The sequence below is a fragment of the Entelurus aequoreus genome, linkage group LG02 (genome assembly GCF_033978785.1).
Source record: "Entelurus aequoreus isolate RoL-2023_Sb linkage group LG02, RoL_Eaeq_v1.1, whole genome shotgun sequence".
In the NCBI taxonomy this organism is placed as follows: domain Eukaryota; kingdom Metazoa; phylum Chordata; class Actinopteri; order Syngnathiformes; family Syngnathidae; genus Entelurus; species Entelurus aequoreus.
The window spans coordinates 14,241,918-14,261,696 of NC_084732.1; the positions used below are offsets into that span (position 1 = coordinate 14,241,918).

General features: G+C 37.7%; 2 protein-coding genes across 2 annotated transcripts in view; one reads left to right on the forward strand and one right to left on the reverse strand.

Annotated features, from left to right (window-relative positions):
• LOC133630771 (cyclic nucleotide-gated cation channel beta-3-like) overlaps positions 1 to 3,016 on the reverse strand; it is a 26,029-nt gene extending 23,013 nt beyond the window's left edge. Inside the window, exon 1 of the mRNA XM_062022498.1 lies at positions 2,070 to 3,016. The gene's annotated coding sequence lies outside the window, so the exon portion shown is untranslated. The remainder of the gene's footprint in view (positions 1 to 2,069) is intronic.
• On the forward strand, positions 2,562 to 18,527 carry LOC133630779 (annexin A2-like). The gene is made up of 13 exons (XM_062022510.1): positions 2,562 to 2,712; positions 6,931 to 6,986; positions 7,064 to 7,157; positions 7,245 to 7,339; positions 7,402 to 7,515; positions 7,599 to 7,689; positions 8,521 to 8,600; positions 8,677 to 8,736; positions 12,444 to 12,537; positions 12,634 to 12,729; positions 14,292 to 14,350; positions 14,422 to 14,544; positions 18,322 to 18,527. Exons 2-13 carry the CDS (start codon positions 6,936 to 6,938, stop codon positions 18,379 to 18,381), a joined length of 1,017 nt encoding a protein of 338 aa, XP_061878494.1. The 5' UTR covers positions 2,562 to 2,712; positions 6,931 to 6,935; the 3' UTR covers positions 18,382 to 18,527.
• Positions 18,528 to 19,779: the final 1,252 nt, after the last annotated feature.

Here is a 19,779-nt window from a genome sequence, read left to right on the forward strand (position 1 = left end):
CGAAGGGAATAAGCGGTAGAAAATGGATGGATGGATGGATAGTTGACTATAAAGACCACTGTCACCGTGAATTAATGTAGTAGTTGACTATAAAGACCAGTGTAGCAGTAAATTAATGTAGTAGTTGACTATAAAGACCATTGTATCCGTATAATAATGAAGTAGTCGACTAAAAAGACCACTGTCACAATATATTAATGTAGTAGTTGACTGTAAAGACCATTGTATCAGTATATTATTGTAGTAGTTGACTATAAATACCACTGTATTAGTAAATTAATGTAGTAGTTGACTATAAAGACCCTTGTATCAGTATATTATTGTAGTAGTTGACTATAAAGACCATTATATCAGTATATTAATGTAGTAGTCGACTATAAAGACCACTGACACTGTATATTAATGTAGTAGTTGACTATAAAGACCATTGTATCAGTGTATTAATGTAGTAGTTGACTATAAAGACCATTGTATCAGTATATTATTGTAGTAGTTGACTATAAAGACCATTGTACCAATATTTTAATAAAGTAGTTGACTATAAAGACCATTGTATCAGTACATTAATGTAGTAGTTGACTATAAAGACCATTAAATCAGTATATTAATGTAGTAGTTGACTATAAAGACCATTGTATCAGTATATTAATGTAGCAGTATCAGTATATTAATGTAGTAGTTGACTATAAAGACCATTGTACCAATATTTTTTATATAGTAGTTGACTATAAAGACCATTGTATCAGTACATTAATGTAGTAGTTGACTATAAAGACCATTGTATCAGTAGTAGTTGACTATAAAGACCATTGTATCAGTATATTAATGTAGTAGTTGACTATAACGACCATTGTATCAGTATATTAATGTAGTAGTTGACTGTAAAGACCATTAAATCAGTATATTAATGTAGTAGTTGACTATAAAGACCATTGTATCAGTATATTAATGTAGTAGTTGACTATAAAGACCATTAAATCAGTATATTAATGTAGTAGTTGACTATAAAGACCATTGTATCAGTATATTAATGTAGTAGTTGACTATAAAGACCATTAAATCAGTATATTAATGTAGTAGTTGACTATAAAGACCATTGTATCAGTATATTAATGTAGTAGTTGACTATAAAGACCATTGTATCAGTATATTAATGTAGTAGTTGACTATAAAGACCATTGTATCAGTATATTATTGTAGTAGTCGACTATAAAGACCACTGTCACTGTATATTAATGTAGTAGTTGACTGTGAAGACCATTGTATCAATATATTAATGTAGTAGTTGACTATAAAGACCATTGTATCAGTATATTAATGTAGTAGTTGACTATAAAGACCATTGTATCAGTATATTAATGTAGGAGTTGACTATAAAGACCATTGTATCAGTATATTAATGTAGTAGTTGACTATAAAGACCATTAAATCAGTATATTAATGTAGTAGTTGACTATAAAGACCATTGTATCAGTATATTAATGTAGTAGTTGACTATAAAGACCATTGTATCAGTATATTAATGTAGTAGTTGACTATAAAGACCATTGTATCAGTATATTAATGTAGGAGTTGACTATAAAGACCATTGTATCAGTATATTAATGTAGTAGTTGACTATAAAGACCATTAAATCAGTATATTAATGTAGTAGTTGACTATAAAGACCATTGTATCAGTATATTAATGTAGTAGTTGACTATAAAGACCATTGTATCAATATATTAATGTAGTAGTTGACTATAAAGACCATTGTATCAGTATATTAATGTAGTGGTTGACTATAAAGACCATTGTATCCGTATATTAATGTAGTAGTTGACTATAAAGACCATTGTATCAATATATTAATGTAGTGGTTGACTATAAAGACCATTGTATCCGTATATTAATGTAGTAGTTGACTATAAAGACCACTGTATCAGTCATTTAATTGAATGCTAAAATTAAGAACTTGTCTAATCGAGTAATGTTTTTATTGACATGGTATTCTTTCAAAGCGCACATGTCTCAAAAACATCATCCAGTTTTGGACGAGAATGTAAAAGTGAAAGTGAGTCTTGTCTTACCTGAGTTACTCAGTCCTCCTAAAACGGCATCCTTCCTAAAGATCTCCTCAGCAACCTGGATCTTACAACACGGTCTGGACTTTAGAAGTCTACCTGGACTTTGAAAGTCAACCTGGACTTTAGAAGTCTACCTGGACTTTAGAAGTCCACCTTGACTTTAGAAGTCTACCTGGTACCAAGTTTATCTGGCCCCTGAAGGACTACCTGGACTTTGGGCAGGTGGAGGACTTAGATGAGGATCACAGAGGATTAGTGAGGACAGCATCTTCCACAGAAAGTGAGACAGGAAGTAAGCTCAGTCGTCACGCCGCCCCCTAGTGGAGAGTTAATAATTTGCCGGGAGTGACATCACCGCCTAAGGTGGGCGCTGCAGGTCAAGGGTCACCAGATTAGAGAAAAAGTATTTTGATGAGCGTAAAACACAAAGATTGTGTTGCCGTGGTAACCCGTAGCAGCGCAGCAGCTGATTGGCTGTCTGTAGTGACAATAGGGGGGCTAGCGGGGGGGGCTGGGGTTTGCCAATGAGCGTCCAAGTGTCAAAGTACTGAGCGCTGACTCATGTAGGTGTGTGTGTTCTAGTATTTAAAGAGCACACACACACACACACACCTCAGCTCTCCTTGGAGATTGTGTGTGCGTGAAGGTAAGAACTCCACAAACTTTGAACCCAAAACTGCAGGACGTGTTTTGTTAGCGTTAGCTGTAAGTCTTCAGTTGAGGGACACTTTTCTTTAAACGCTATTTTGTGCTAAGGATTGTTGGTCTAACTATAACAAAGAGATGCTAACAGCTAGGCGTTAGATGCTAACAACTAGGCATTGAATGCTAAAAGCTGGGAGTTAGATGCTAATAGTTAAGATTTTGGCATGAATAGTTGTCTTTTTTTCCTCTCGTTGTCACCAACATACCAGGCACCTGTTCATCTTTTCTTGGCTGCTCAAAGTTCAAAGGCCTGTCCATCATGTCTCGCTGCGGTGCTTTTATTCTGAAGGCCGTCGGCCTTATCTGCTGTCCCACCCACCATTGGCATGTCCAGATCCATAAACCAAACACGCCCATAGGAGGACTATGCTGAAGTGCTCAAAGCGAGTGCATATGTTGCTCGCTTGGTATAGTCGTACATAGAACTGACCTTTTCTGATGATGGGGCGGAGCCTATCCCTGTCAATTATGCGGCTACTGGTGATATCGACGCGATGCATGGATCACTAATTCGTGATCCATTAAGCGCTTCACTAGCATGTGCTGATCAAAGTGCACATTGTAAAAATACTATTTAAAACAAAACTAATAAAAATATATAAAAAAAGTGGAATAAAAGAACAAACAGGCGAAATGTATATAAAAAGTTACAATGTTGATTCCAATAACACAAAGTTGCCATACAGGCGCTTTTTTCTTTTAAACTGTCGTTGCTTAAAAAATAATAATGAATGAAAATCAATGTTATGATTTATTGAGGTAGTCAAGGCTCCAATTAAATCAAATATTCCACTTTAAAATGTAGTTTGGAGAAAATATTGCATATTTCTTGTGTTTGCCATTTAAAAAACGAAGTTTTCTTTGACAAAAAGGGCATAAAACAAACAAAAAAACATTTGAAAAAAACCCAACAACAACTAATAATCGACAGATAGACCTGAAGTTGATTTAGAGACTTACAGTAAGTCTTGAAAGTTGAGTAGGGCTCTTTTGGATCCCCAATAATTTTAGCGGGAAATCTGTCATTGCTCAAAAAATAATAATGAATTAAAATACATTTTATTATCAATTATTGACTTTATTTGGCTCCGAATATTACACTTATAAAAAATTTTTGGGGGGTAAATATTGCAAAATTGGTCTTTTTGCCTTGCCTTGTCATAACAGGATTTTCTTTGTCAAAAAGGGCATAAAACATTTTATTAAGTATTAACTTTATTTTGACAGATGGATCTGAAGGTAATTTAGATGATTAGGTGTTAAAAATAATTTTAAAAATGTGTGACCTATTATATAAATCTCCTTATTCTAGGGAGATTTTTTAAAACGGTCATTGCTCAAAAAAATAATGAATCAAAATCAATGTTATGAATTATTGACCCATTTAAAGCTCTAAGCTCTTTACTTCACTTCAAATATTCCACTTCAACTTTTTTTTGGAGAGAAAATATTGCATATTTTGTGTTTTTTGACACATCAAAAAATAATAATGAATTAACATCAATTTTATTATCAATTATTGACTTTATTTGGCTCCAAATATTACACTTATAAAACCATTTTTTGGGGGTAAATATTGCAAAATTGGTCTTTTTGCCATGCCTTGTCATAACAGGATTTTCTTTGTCAAAAAGGGCATAAAACATTTTATTAAGTATTAACTTTATTTTGACAGATGGATCTGAAGGTAATTTAGATGATTAGGTGTTAAAAATAATTTTAAAAATGTGTGACCTATTATATAAATCTCCTTATTCTAAGGAGATTTTTTAAAACGGTCATTGCTCAAAAAAATAATGAATCAAAATCAATGTTATGAATTATTGACCCATTTAAAGCTCTAAGCTCTTTACTTCACTTGAAATATTCCACTTCAACTTTTTTTTGGAGAGAAAATATTGCATATTTTGTTTTTGACACAAAAAAAGGGCATAAAAAACAATTTTCGTTTTTTGTTTTTTTACTTTATATATACATACACATATATACCTGAAGTTGATCTAGAGATTTACATAGTAAATAATAAAACAATAATTAAAACAATTATTAAATAGTATTCTAGGGAGATTTTTTTAAACTGTTATTGCTCTAAAAATAATAATGAATCAAAATCAATGTTGTTATGAATTATTGACCTATTAAAGGCTCTAATTACTTCACATCAAATATTTCACTTAGACATTTTTTTGAGAAAAAATATTGCATATTTTGTGTTTTTGCCACAAAAAAAGGGCATAAAACATACTTTTAGTTTTTTTTAATACTTTATAGCGACAGGTAGACCTGAAGTTAATTTCGAGACTTAAGTCTTGAAAGTTAAAAAACTTATTTTTAACACTTTTAGGAGTAGTGTTTGGATCCCCAATAATTTTAGCGGGAAATCTGTCATTATTCAAAAATCAATGTTGTTATGAATTATTGACTTTTTTTTGGCTCCAATTACTACACATCAAATATTCCACTTAAAAAAATTTGGGGGGGTGAAATATTGCAAAATTTGGGTTTTTGCCATGAAAAACAGGATTTTCTTTGACAAAAAGGGCATAAAACAAACAAAAAAACATAAAAAACTAACAACAACTAATAATCGACAGTTAAATCTGGAGTTGATTTAGAGACTCAAGTCTTGACAGTTTAAAAAAAAAAAATGTATGACTTATTTTAAACACTTTTATGAGTAGGGCTCTTTTGGATCCCCAATAATTTTAACGGGAAATCTGTCATTGCTCAAAAAATAATAATTAATTCAAATCAATGTTGTTATGAATTATTGACTTTTTTGCCTCAAATTACTTCACATCAAATATTCCAACTAAAAAAATGTTGGGAGTAAAAAATATTGCAAAAATTGTGTTTTTGCCATGAAAAACAGGATTTTCTTTTTCAAAAAGGGCCTAAAACATTTTAAAAAAGTATTAACTTTATATTGACAGATGACTCTGAAGGTAATATAGATGATTAGGTGTTAAAAATCATTTAAAAAATGTATGACCTACTTAGGAGATTTATTTTAAACTGTCATTGCTGTAAAAATAATAATTAATCAAAATCAATGTTATGAATTATTGACGTGTTTAAGGCTCTAATTACTTCACATCAAATAATCAACTTCATGTTGTTATGAATTATTGACTTGTTTTGGCTCCAATTACTTCACATCAAATATTCCACCTAAAAATTTTTGGGAGTAAAAAACATTGCAAAATTTGTTTTTGCCATGAAAAACAGGATTTTCTTTGTCAAAAAGGGCATAATTAAAAAAAAAAAGTATTAACTTTATATGGACAGATGACTCTGATGGTAATATAGATGATTAGGTGTTAAAAATCATTTAAAAAATTTAAACTTTTAAACTGTGATTGCTGTAAAAATAATAATGAATCAAAATCAATGTTATGAATTATTGATGTATTTAAGGCTCTAATTACTTCACATCAAATATTCCACTTTATGTTGTTATGTTGTTATTAATTATTTATATTTATATTAACTTGTTTTGGCTCCAATTACTTCACTCCAAATATTGCAAAAATTGTGTTTTTGCCATGAAAAACGGGATTTTCTTTGACAAAAAGGACATAAAACATTTTGAAAAAGTATTAACATTATATTGACAGGTGAATCCGAAGGTTAAAAATACTTTAAAAAAATGTATGACCTATTCTATTTTTTTAAACTGTCATTGCTCTAAAAATAATAATGAATCGAAATCAATGTTGTTATGAATTATTCACCTATTTAGGCTCTAATTACTTCACATCAAATATTCAACTTTGGCTTTTTTTTTTTTAGATAAAATATTGCATATTTAGTTTTTTTTGTCACAAAAAAAAAAGGCATAAAACCTTTTATTTTTTATTTTTTATATCGACATATAGCCCTGAAGTTGATCTCGAGATTTACATGGTAAATAATAAACAATGAATTAAAAACATAATATATGACTTATATTTAGCATTTTTATGACTAAGACCCTCCCGGGTCCCCAGGACCAAACTTGACGGCAGCCTTAAAGATTTTAAAAAAATGGATATATTGTAATGGTTTTGAAAATTTTAAAATATGCATGCTTAGATTTTTCAGTGTGCGGCCCCCAATGCCACTGAGCTACAGTAATGAAAGATGCTCGGTTGGTCACATGATCACTTCCTCCCTACAGGTCACATGGCACTGGTGTCTGAGTTCCTGAGTCAGCTGACGCTGTCGCACAGCGGGGTGAGTGATGATGTCGCGCAGGATGTACGTATCTCTAAAAAAAACCCAGACTACAACATTCTGTCGCGTCTCTGCAGGAGAGGGAGCCCCTCTACCCCACCGTGGTCCCGGCCAGAGACTTTGACCCGGCCAGAGACGCCGCACGCTTGGAGGCGGCTCTCAGAGTCAAAGGTGGGATGAGGATACGCCATGAAACGTCGCAAAAATGATTTCACTGTCGGTATGTCCACGGCGATGACGACGCCATCTTGTCTGCAGGAGTGGACGAGCAAACCGTCATCGATATCCTGACCAGGAGAACCTACGAGCAGCGGCGGGAGATTGCTTTCGATTATGAGCGACTGGCCAAAAAGGTTCTACATGTCTCCAACGTAACCGTGTGACATCATCAACATCGTCATGGTTTGCGTTGTAGGACCTCGCTGTGGCCCTGAAGGGGGCGCTGTCGGGTTCTCTGGAGGCGCTGATGCTGGGCCTGATGAAGAGCCCCACCCAGTACGACGCCTCCATGCTCAACGGCGCCATGAAGGTCGCACTGGGCGTCACGAATCGCCAACCGTCCGGCAGAGACGGGAAAACGGCAGACTTTGAGACTTGTTTTTTACCCCGCAGGGTCTCGGAACCGACGAGGAGACTCTCAACGAGATCGTCTGCTCCAGAAACTACGAGGAAATCGCCCAGATCAAAACAGTTTACAGAGAAAGTGTGTCCCTGTGTATTCCCGTCACAGACGTTTGTCAGATAGCATTGATAGAAGCAGTTAGCATAGATTATTACTCATTTGCAGCAGCTAGCATTGATAGAAGCAGTTAGCATAGATTATTACTCATTTGCAGCAGCTATCATCAATTGGTATCAATTCGCATCAGGACCAGGAAGCATCAATTAGCATAAGATAGCACCAGCAAGCACTGATTAAAGCAACTAAAATCAGGATTGATAAAAGCAACTAGTGTCAGTTAGCATTAACAGAAACAGCTAACATCAATTAACATTGGTAGAAGAAGCTAGTATCAGTTAGCATTACTAGAAACAGCTAGCATCAGTTAGCCTTGATATAATTAGCTATCATCAGTTAACATTAATAGGAGCGGCTAGCATCAACCAGCATTGATAGAAGCAGCTAGCGTCAGTTAGAATCAATAGAAGCAACTTGTGTCAGGTAGCATTAACAGAAGCTAACATCAGATAATGTTGATAGAAGCAGCTAGCATCAGTTGACATTGATAGAAGCAGCTAACATCAGTTAGCATTGATAAAAGCAGCTAGCATCAACAGAATCAGCCATCTTAAGTTAGCATTGATAATAAACAGTTCAAATCAGTCAGCATTGATAGAAGCAACTAGCATCGGTTAGCACTGATAGAAGCAGCTAATATCAGTTAGAATTGATAGAAGAAGCTAGAATCAGTTAGCATTGATAGAAGCAGCTAGCATCAGTTAGCGTTGATAGAAGCAGTTAGCATCATAATGAGTTAGTGTTCGTTACGTTGAAATCTGCCTCACGACTGGACGTGTGTTGCTGTGTCCACAGTGTTTAAGAAAGATCTAGAAAAAGACGTGGCAGGAGACACTTCGGGAGACTTCGCCAAGCTGCTCTTGGCTCTGGTTCAGGTTCCTAACAATACTTGTCACCTCTTAAACATACAACGGATGTCCTGAAATATCTGAATGAACCTTTTCCCCTCAGAACAAACGAGACGAACCCTCCAACGTGGTGGAATATCAGCAGATTGACGACGATGCCAGAGTGGGTTTGTTAACGTCCATTCATCCAGTGTTTTTCAACCTCTGTGCCACGGCACAATAGTAGATACAATCTGGTGTGCCGTGGGAGATAATGTATGTCAGGTTCAAACACTGATGACATCTATTAAACAAGACAAGAGGCAAAGAATTAAACAGAGACAGAATTCCACCCGATTGTAGCTGAGATAGGCTCCAGCGCCCCCCGCTACCCCGAAGGGACTAAGCGGTAGAAAATGGATGGATGGATGGAGAATTCAATTTGGACTCAATATTGAGGAGAGTCGTCTGTACACTGTACCCCTGGACAGTATCTCAGCACGCTCTGCCAAAAGATTGCACGCCTCCTTCTTTGATTTTGGACCATCCCCGACCACATGGCCACCGCTGTTTCCAAAGGACAAAGGTCGCAAAAAGTTCACAGAAAAGGTCCTAAACAATTCACAGAAAAGGTCAGTTCAAAAATAGTTCGTAAAATAGTTCCAAAAGAGGTCCATAAAATAGTTCAAAAAGACGTTTGTAAACCAGTTCAAAAAGGAGGTTCAAAAAGAGGTCGTCAGGAAATTGGGCAGATCCTGTCTTCTCTCCGCTTTGAAGTCCTTGGGTTAGAACAATATCTTTCTGTTGATTACCATACATGAAAGAAAACAGGAACACCTTCATCTTGCTCCCCCCCCTACACAGTGGAGTTTTATGAGCCTTACTCTTGGTAGATGTCAAAGACAGCTTTTGTCTTCTCACCAGACCCTCAATGTAACACAAAGTTTTTGTGATAATTTAGAAACAATTATTCTAACAATGTAATTTCACATAAGTGGGTTAAAAATATTTTTTTGCAAACCAGTAATTATTATCCGCAAATAATGCGCCGTTGTTGAGTGTCTGTACTATCTAGAGCTCGGCAGAGTAACCGTGTAATACTCTTCCATATCAGTAGGTGGCAGCAGGTAGCTAATCGCTTTGTAGATGTCGGTATACATGGTGTGTCGTGATCACAATATGCGGGAGGCAGCGTGCAGGTAATAAGGTATCTAACGCTTAAACAAAAAATAAACAGAAGGCGAGTGAAGGCATAGAAGTCATTGACGCTTAGGGATAGATAGATAGATAGATAGATAAATAGATAGATAGATAGATAGATAGATAGATAGATGGATAGGTAGGTAGGTCTTTATTGTCATTGTACATGTACAACGAAACTTTGTTTTCAGCACAAACCCGTTAAAGATTAGACAAACAAACAGTGTACAGGGTTACAGAACAGGAACGCTGATGGGTCACCACAAGGCGCCCCGTAAAAGATGGGAAAAAGGTACAACGCTGGGGAAGGATGAGTAAAAAAATACAATCTAGACTGGGCTCCTAAGGTGGCCCAGTCTGGAGTGGGAAAAAACGTCCATAGCAAAGCACATATACATATTACAACGTACATCTCGAGATATTTGCAACAGAGGGAAGGTAGTGCGAGGTCATGATGGTAGGCCGCAGCTCTCAGGCGCTGACCATCCATTCATAACCCCAATGGGATTTGCGTCGAGGGCGTTGGGTTGGGGGTGTGGGGTGTGTATGTGTGGCGTATATTTTTGTGGATGCATGTTTGTGTGTACACCCGTAGTGTGTCTCTGTTCCGCGGCCTTGATGTTTGTGCAGTCGCTAATCCAAAGTCAACAACAACAGGTGTGTGTCCATGAGAGACAAGCAGGGAGTTTGTTGTGTCTTTGCTGCACTGTCCTTCGGGAGAGTCTCGACGCCAGGGAATCAACGCAAGTTAGAATGTTTTGTATGCGAGTGAAACTAAAATTTGCTTTTCACTCTAAATTGTCTATGACTGGTCCTCAAAAACTGCGGGGCAGACAGTCCGATGTGATCCAAAATCACGAGAGTGTCCACAGTTATTCCCGCATCCTCCAATCATTTGTGGCAGCTTTGGACTACTTTGAAGACTGCCAGCAACTTCCAATTTGTCGACAAACCAGAGCAACGCTTACTCCAATCAGCAGATGTCCTGTTGTCATAATTTCGAATAGGTAGATATCAATCAATCAATCAATGTTTATTTATATAGCCCTAAATCACAAGTGTCTCAAAGGGCTGCACAAGCCACAACGACATCCTCGGTACAGAGCCCACATACGGGCAAGGAAAAACTCACCCCAGTGGGACGTCAATGTGAATGACTATGAGAAACCTTGGAGAGGACCGCATATGTGGGTAACCCACCCCCTCTCTAGGGGAGACCGAAAGCAATGGATGTCGAATGGGTCTGACATAATATTGTGAAAGTCCAGTCCACAGCGGATCCAACACATCAGCGAAAGTCCAGTCCATAGTGGGGCCAGCAGGAAACCATCCCGAGCGGAGACGGGTCAGCAGCGTAGAGATGTCCCCAACCGATGCACAGGCTAGCGGTCCACCCCGGGTCCCGACTCTGGACAACCAGCACTTCATCCGTGGCCACCGGACCTGTGCAACTCCCCCTCCGTAAGGGACAGGGGAGCAGAGGAGAAAAGAAAAGAAAAGAAACGGCAGATCAACTGGTCTAAAAAGGGAGTCTATTTAAAGGCTAGAGTATACAAATGAGTTTTAAGATGGGACTTAAATGCTTCTACTGAGGTAGCATCTCTAACTTTTACCGGGAGGGCATTCCATAGTAATGGAGCCCGAATAGAAAACGCTCTATAGCCCGCAGACTTTTTTTGGGCTCTGGGAATCACTAATAAGCCGGAGTTCTTTGAACGCAGATTTCTTGCCGGGACATATGGTACAATACAATCGGCAAGATAGGCAGGAGCTTGACCGTGTAGTATTATATCTTCACGTCCTCGACAGAAAAGGGTCGCCAGGCACGCGGCACTCCTTCTTCTCCCAAGAGTCCGTCGTGTGTCCAGCAACAACCGCTTCGTCACGACAGCAGGTTCCCCCAAACCAAAGATCTTGTCAATTTCGTTGAGGCCAGTTAAATAGTTCCAATGTTTAGATTTGGAGAGCAGTGCAAAAAGAGGCAACAAGAAAGTTAAGACAAGACAAAGAAGCAAGCAGGAGAGATAAGGGCGAGGAAAGGGGAGCGTCCACCCTCGATGAGTGCCAGAGAGAAAGATGGCTATGCAAAACTAAACTAAAACTGAACTGGCTACAAAGTAAACAAAAACAGAATGCTGGACGACAGCAAAGACTTACAGCATGTGGAGCAGACGGCGTCCACAAAGTACATCCGTACGTGACAATCAACAATGTCCCCACAAAGAAGGATAGCGTCCACACAACTGACATAGTCTTGATTGCAAAGCAGGTGCGGGGGAATAGCGTTCAAGGAAGACATGAAACTGCAACAGGAAAATACCAACAAAACAGGAAAAGCCACCAAAATAGGAGCGCAAGACAAGAACTAAAACACTACACACAGGAAAACACTAAAAACTTCAAAATAAGTCACGGCGTGATGTGACAGGTGGTGACAGTACACCTACTTTGAGACAAGACCTATAGTGATGCATGGTTAGTTATGGTGTGAATTCAAATCCAACAATTGCAAGAACGACTTTTTATTGTCAATATCGGCTACTGAGTTTCATTTTTCAATGTTTTCTGCTGGTGGTGTGCCTCTGGATTTTTTCCAATGGAAAAAAAAAAGTGCCTTGGCTCAAAAAAGGTTGAAAAACACTGCATTCATCAACGAATCAGACAATAAAATCCACACTTGGTGTCCTTCAGAGTCTCTATGAAGCTGGCGTGAAGCGCAAAGGAACTGACGTGTCCGTCTGGATCTCCATCATGACCCAGAGGAGCGTCCCACACCTGCAGAGAGGTGAGGCAAACTCCCACAAGAAACAAATCCTACTGATGGATAAGAAATGTACTTTGTGTGTGTGTGTGTGTGTGTGTGTGTGTGTGTGTGTGTCAGTGTTTGAGCGCTACAAGAGCTACAGTCCGTACGACATGAAGGAGAGCATCATGAAGGAAGTCAAGGGAGACCTGGAGAAGTCCTTCCTGACACTCGGTACTTTTGTAAAAGATCATTTTTTGGCGTAACGTTGTTTCTGTTTGTTACATAAATGGCATGTTAGCATGACAGTGTTTGTATCTGCGAGATAATTAGCATTTAGCATAGCGTTGTTTAGGTTTGTTAGGTAATTAGCATGTTAACATGATAGCATTGTTTCTGTTTGTTAGATAATTAGCTTGTTAGCATGCTGCTGTATACGTTGTTAGGTAATTAACATGTTAGAATAATAGCATTGTTTCCGTTTGTTTGATTATTAGCTTGTTAGCATGCTGTTGTATATGTTGTTAGGTAATTAACATGTTAGAATAATAGCATTGTTTCCGTTTGTTTGATTATTAGCATGATGTTGTTTACCTTGTTAGGTGTGTGGCATGTTAGCATGATAGCACTGCTTTCCGTTTGTTGAATAATTATCTCTTTAGCATGCTGTTGTTTACCTTGTTATGTATGTAGCATAATAGCATGATAGCATTGTTTATGTTTTTTGAATAATTAGCTTGTTAGCATGCTGTTGTTTACCTTGTCAGGTATGTAGCATGATAGCATTGTTTCCGTTTGTTGAATAATTCGCTCTTTAGCATGCTGTTGTTTACCTTGTAGGGTATGTAGCATGTTAGCATAGTAGCATGTGTCCCGTTTGTGAGATAATAAACTTGTTAGCATGCTGTTGTTTACTTTTTTAGATATGTAGCATTTTAGCACAGTAGCATTTTTCACATTTGTTAAAAAATTAACTTGTTAGCATGTTGTTGTTTACCTTGTTATATATGTAGCATGTTAACGTGATAGCATTGTTTCCGTTTGCTGAATAATTAGCTTGTTAGTATGCTGTTGTTTACCTTGATATGTATGTAGCATGTTAGCATGATAGCATTGTTTCCGTTTATTGAATAATTAGCTTGTTAGCATGCTGTTGTTTACCTTGTTATGTATGTAGCATGTTAGCAAGATATCATTGTTTCCGTTTGTTAAATAATTAGCTTGTTAGCACGCTGTTGTTTACCTTGTTAGGTATGTAGCATGATAGCATTGTTTCCTTTTGTTGAATAATTAGGTTGTTAGCATGCTGTTGTTTACATTGTTAGGTATGTAGCATGTTAGCATAGTAGCATGTTCCCCGTTTGTTAGATAATTAATTTGTTAGAATGCCGTTGTTTACCTTTTTAGATATGTAGCATAGTAGCATTGTTCCCCTTTGTTAAATAATTAGCTTGTTAGCAAGCTGTTGTTTACCTTGTTATGTATGTAGCATGATAGCATCTTTCCCGTTTGTTGAATAATTAGCTTGTTAGCATGCTGTTGTTTACCTTGTTCTGTATGTAGCATGACAGCATTGTTTCTGTTTGTTAAATAATTAGCTTGTTCGCATGCTGTTGTTTACCTTGTTATGTATGTAGCATGTTAGCATTGTTTCTGTTAGGTAAATAATTAGCTTGTTAACATCTTGTTGTTTACCTTGTTAGGCATTTAGCATGTTAGCACGAAACACAAGTTAGCACAGTTAGCGGTTATCGTGTTACGAAGCTTTGAACCAGAGAGGTGAAATGTGTTGACAGTGGAGTGTGTGGAGAACAAGCAGCTGTACTTCGCCAACAGACTCAACGATGCCATGAAGGTAACGTTTTATATCACACCTGCTTGGCTTGACCTGTGAGTGACCTTTGTGTGACCTTCGTCTGACCACAGACTAAAGGTGCCAAGGAGAAAGTGCTGACTCGCATCATGGTGTCTCGCTGCCAAGTGGACCTGATGAAGATCAGAAATCAGTTCAAGAAGCAACACAAACGCTCTCTGTACCAAACCATCGTTGTACGTATGATAGCCGCTCTCATCTCCATCCTCATCATCCATGTCATTCTCATCCTTGGACTCTTCCTTATCAATATCCTCATTCTCATCCTTGTACTTTTCCTTCTCTTCATTCTCATTCTCATCCATGTCATCTTTGTTTTCATCCTCTTCATCTTTATACTCATTCTCACCACCATCTCCATCTTTCTCACCCACACATTACCATCCCCATAATTGTTATCCTCATACTAATCCTTCTCGTCCTCATCATTATCATCTGTACCTTTGGCATCCTTATACTCATATATATCCTCCTCATTCCTATCATCATTATACTCATCAACCTTATTGTCATACTCATCCTCATCCTTGTCTCCACTTTTATCCTCATTATCATTACACTCAGCTTTACCCTAATTCACATCTTCTTCATACTCATCCCACCCTCAGCGTTCTCATTTTCATTCTTGTTATCCTTATACTCATCCCCATTTTCCTCATACTCTTGCTCATCATCTTTATTACCATTCTCACCCTTATCCCATCCTCCTCATTCTCCTCTTTATCCTTATCATCTTTATACTCATCCTCATCATTGTTATTACTACTGTCATTCTCATCTTTATATCCTCCTCCTCATATTCATTCTCCCATCTCCCCTTTTACATTAGTATCATCTTCAACCTTTTCATCCTCATTATCCTTATACTTATCCTCATGCTTACCCTTCCCGTCCTCTTCATACTCACATAATTCTCATCATCCTCATTACTATTATCATCCTTCGTATATCCTCATCATCTTTATAGTCTTCTTCACCCGTATGCCCATCCTCCTCAACACATAATCTCATTCCCAGTATCATACTGATTCTTATCCTGGTCCTTATAATCCTCGTCATTCCTATATTCATCTTTTTCCTCCTCATCCTCATACTTGTCATTCTCATTATCCTTACACTTATCCTTCTCATCATTTTTGTAATTCTTATGTTCATCTTCACTCTCATCATTCTTATTATCCTTATTACCATTATCATTCTTATTCTCATCCTTATATCCATCATCATCCTTATATTCCTCCCCACCCTTATGCCCACCCTCCTTAGTCACATTATTCTCATCCCCATCATCATCCTGATTCTTACCCTTGTCCTTATCATCCTTGTCGTTCTTATATTCATCTTCATCCTCCTCATTCTCCTACTTGTCATTGTCATCATCCTTCTCACGTCCTCATTCTTATCCTCCTTGTCATCCTTAAATTCATCCTGACTCTCATCATCCTCATCACCATTATCATCCTTATTCCCATCCGTATATCCTCATCATCCTTATATTCTTCTTCAGTCTCATGGCCATCCTCTTTAACCACATTATTCTCATACTGATTGTAATCCTCGTCCTTATAATCCTTGTCAATCCTATATTAATTCTTATCCTCCTTATCCTCATTCTTATCATTATCATCATCCTCATTCTTATCCCCCTACTTCTCATCCTTCTCATCCTTGTATTCATCCTCACACTCATCATTCTCATCATCCTCATTACCATATTAATTCTCGTTGTCATCCATTATTCTCATCCCCATTATCATCCTGATTCTTATCCTCATCCTTGTCATTCCTATATTCATCATCATTCTCATACAGTACTTGTCATTCTCATTATCCTTACTCTTCATCCTCATTCTTACTTATCATCATTATATTCACCCTCACTCTCATCCTTCTCATTACCATTATAATCATTATCCATATATCCTCATCATCCTTAATATTCTTCCTCACCCTTATGCCCATCCTCCTTATTCACATTATTCTCATCCCCATCAAATTCCTGATTCTTATCCTCCTCGTCATTCCTATATTCATCCTCATCCTCCTCATTCTCATCCTCATACTTGTCATTCTAATCATCCTTATACTTATCCTTCTCAGCATCGTCATTTGTATCCTCCTGCTTATCATCCTCGTCATCCTTATATTCATCCTGACACTCATCATTCTCATGATCCTCATTACCATTATAATTCTTGTTCTCATCCATTATTCTCATCCATTATTCTCAACCCCATTATCATCCTAATTCTTAAGCTCATCCTTGTCATCCTCGGCATTCCTATATTCATCATCATTCTCATACAGTACCTGTCATTCTCATCATCCTTACTCTTATCATTCTCATCATCCTCATTCTTACTTATCATCCCTATATTCATTCTTACTCTCATCATTCTCATTACCATTATCATCCTTATCCATATATCCTCATCATCCTTATATTCTTCCTCACCCTTATGCCCATCCTCCTTATTCACATTATTCTCATCCCCATCAAATTCCTGATTCTTATCCTCCTCGTCATTCCTATATTCATCCTCATCCTCCTCATTCTCATCCTCATACTCGTCATTCTAATCATCATTATACTTATCCTTCTCAGCATCGTCATTTGTATCCTCCTGCTTATCATCCTCGTCATTTGTATCCTCCTGCTTATCATCCTCGTCATTTGTATCCTCCTGCTTATCAGCCTCGTCATCCTTATTCATCCTGACACTCATCATTCTCATGATCCTCATTACCATTATCATTCTTGTTCTCATCCATTATTCTCATCCATTATTCTCAACCATTATTCTCATCCTCATCATCATCCTGATTCTTATCCTCATCGTTGTTATCCTCGTCATTCTTATACTCATCATCATTCTCATACAGTACTTGTCATTCTCATCATCCTTACTCTTATCCTTCTCATCATCCCATCATCCTCATTCTTACTTACCATCCTTATATTCATCCTCACTCTCATCATTCTCATTACCATTATCATCCTTATCCATATATCCTCATCAGCCTTATATTCTTCCTCACCCTTATGCCCATGCTCCTTATTCACATTATTCTCATCCCCATCAAATTCCTGATTCTTATCCTCCTCGTCATTCCTATATTCATCCTCATCCTCCTCATTCTCATCCTCATACTCGTCATTCTAATCATCCTTATACTTATCCTTCTCAGCATCGTCATTTGTATCCTCCTGCTTATCATCCTTGTCATCCTTATATTCATCCTTTATTTATTATCATTTATCCTCACACTCATCATTCTCATCATCCTCATTGCCATTATCATTCTTATTCTCATCCATTATTCTCATCCTCATTATCATCCTGATTCTTATCCTCATCGTTGTTATCCTCGTCATTCTTATACTCATCATCATTCTCATACAGTACTTGTCATTCTCATCATCCTTACTCTTATCCTTCTCATCATCCCATCATCCTCATTCTTACTTACCATCCTTATATTATCCTCACTCTCATGATTCTCATTACCATTATCATCCTTATCCATACATCCTCATCATCCTTATATTCTTCCTCACCCTTAAGCCCATCCTCCTCATTCACATTATTCTCATCCCCATCAAATTCCTGATTCTTATCTTCGTCATTCCTATATTCATCCTCATCTTCCTCATTATCATCCTCATACTTGTCATTCTAATCATCCTTATACTTATTCTTCCCAGCATCGTCATTTGTATCCTCCTGCTTATCATCCTCGTCATCATTATATTCATCCTCAATCTTATCATTCTCATCATCCTCATCCCATCATCATCCTTTAAATACTTACCTAATGTAATCCTTGTCATCCTCATTCTAACCCTAATCCCCCTCACACTCATCTTCATCATTCTTATCATCCTCATCCCCATTATCATCCTCCTCCACATTTTCCTCATTCTCATCCTCATGGTGACCGTGTGGTTTCAGGAGCACACCAAGGGAGACTACCAGATGGCTCTGCTGTCTCTGTGCGGAGGAGACGACTGAACGTCTTCCCGCCAGACCTCACAAGCTGCCCATTAGGTCATTACCCACAATGCCTCTGTGCCTCATCACGTCTTTATGACGTCATTACCCACATTATCTATATTGTGCTTATCGAGCAGCTTCTTTCAATAAAACTAAGAATGCTTCCTTCTTGTCAGTGTATAGCAGCATGTGACCACCAGAGGGCAGCAGAGACATTCATATAAGTTTTCAATTGCTTTGTTGTGTGTTTGTGGGTGTTGTTGACAAAGAGGCGCGTCGTCAACAATTGCTATGTGATGAAAGCAGCAGAATGCTGGCGGGAATTCTCGACAAACAAAACACGCTTTCTGTTCCGCCGTTTTGTTACCGCCGCTTGTTAGTGTGCAGCAGAAAGAATATGCAAATAAGGCGTTGCATTTAATGTCTGACAATCACGACTTAGTCACTGACTAGTTGCTCGGCCCGCGGCGTGAAGCCCTGATGGCGGAGTAACGGAGCCTGCTTGTTTGTTGTACCATTAGCATAAACCTTTCTTCTGCTCCGCAAACAGCGGAGAAACGCAGAAACAACACGTTGCACTTTCATCCCGCCAACACGAACGCCGCCAGCCAGCAAATGTTTAGAATGTTTGCCTCCACTTATTTTACATTTCACACAACAAAACACAACAACATGAACTCTAAGAACTAGAAAACTTTTTAGTTTATTGTATTAACATTTCACACAAATAAACTCTGAGAACAAGAAAACTTTATATTAACATTTAACACTGTTAGGTTTTCGTACTGTTAGGACAAAGACTGTTACGACAAAGACTGTCAGGTATAACACTGTTAGGACTATGACTGTTAGAGCTAGTTCGGACTGTTAGGATTAGGACTGTTAGTACAAAGACTGTTAGGTTTAAGACTGTTAGTTGGGGCTATGACTGTTAGAGTTAGCTAGGACTGTTAGTACAAAGACTGTCAGGCCAAAGACTGTTAAGAATAAGATTATGAGAACTAGGACTGTTGGGGCTACAACTGTTAGGACTACGACTGTTAGGACAAAGAATGTTAAGATTACGACTGTTATGACAAAGGCTGTTAGGAAAAGGGCTTTTAGTACTTGGAATGTTAAGGGTTAAGACTGTCAGGACAAAGACTGTTAAGATTATGAGCCCTAGGACTGTTAGGGCTACAGCTGTTAGAATAAAGGCTGTTAGGACTACGACTGTTAGGAAAATAATGTTAAGACTACGACTGTTAGGACAAAGAATGTTAAGACTACAACTGTTAGGACAAAGAATGTTAAGACTACGACTGTTAGGACCAAGAATGTTAAGACTACAACTGTTAGGATAAAGACTGTTAGGACTACGACTGTTAAGACTACAACTGTTAGAATAAAGACTGTTAAGACTATGACTGTTAGGAC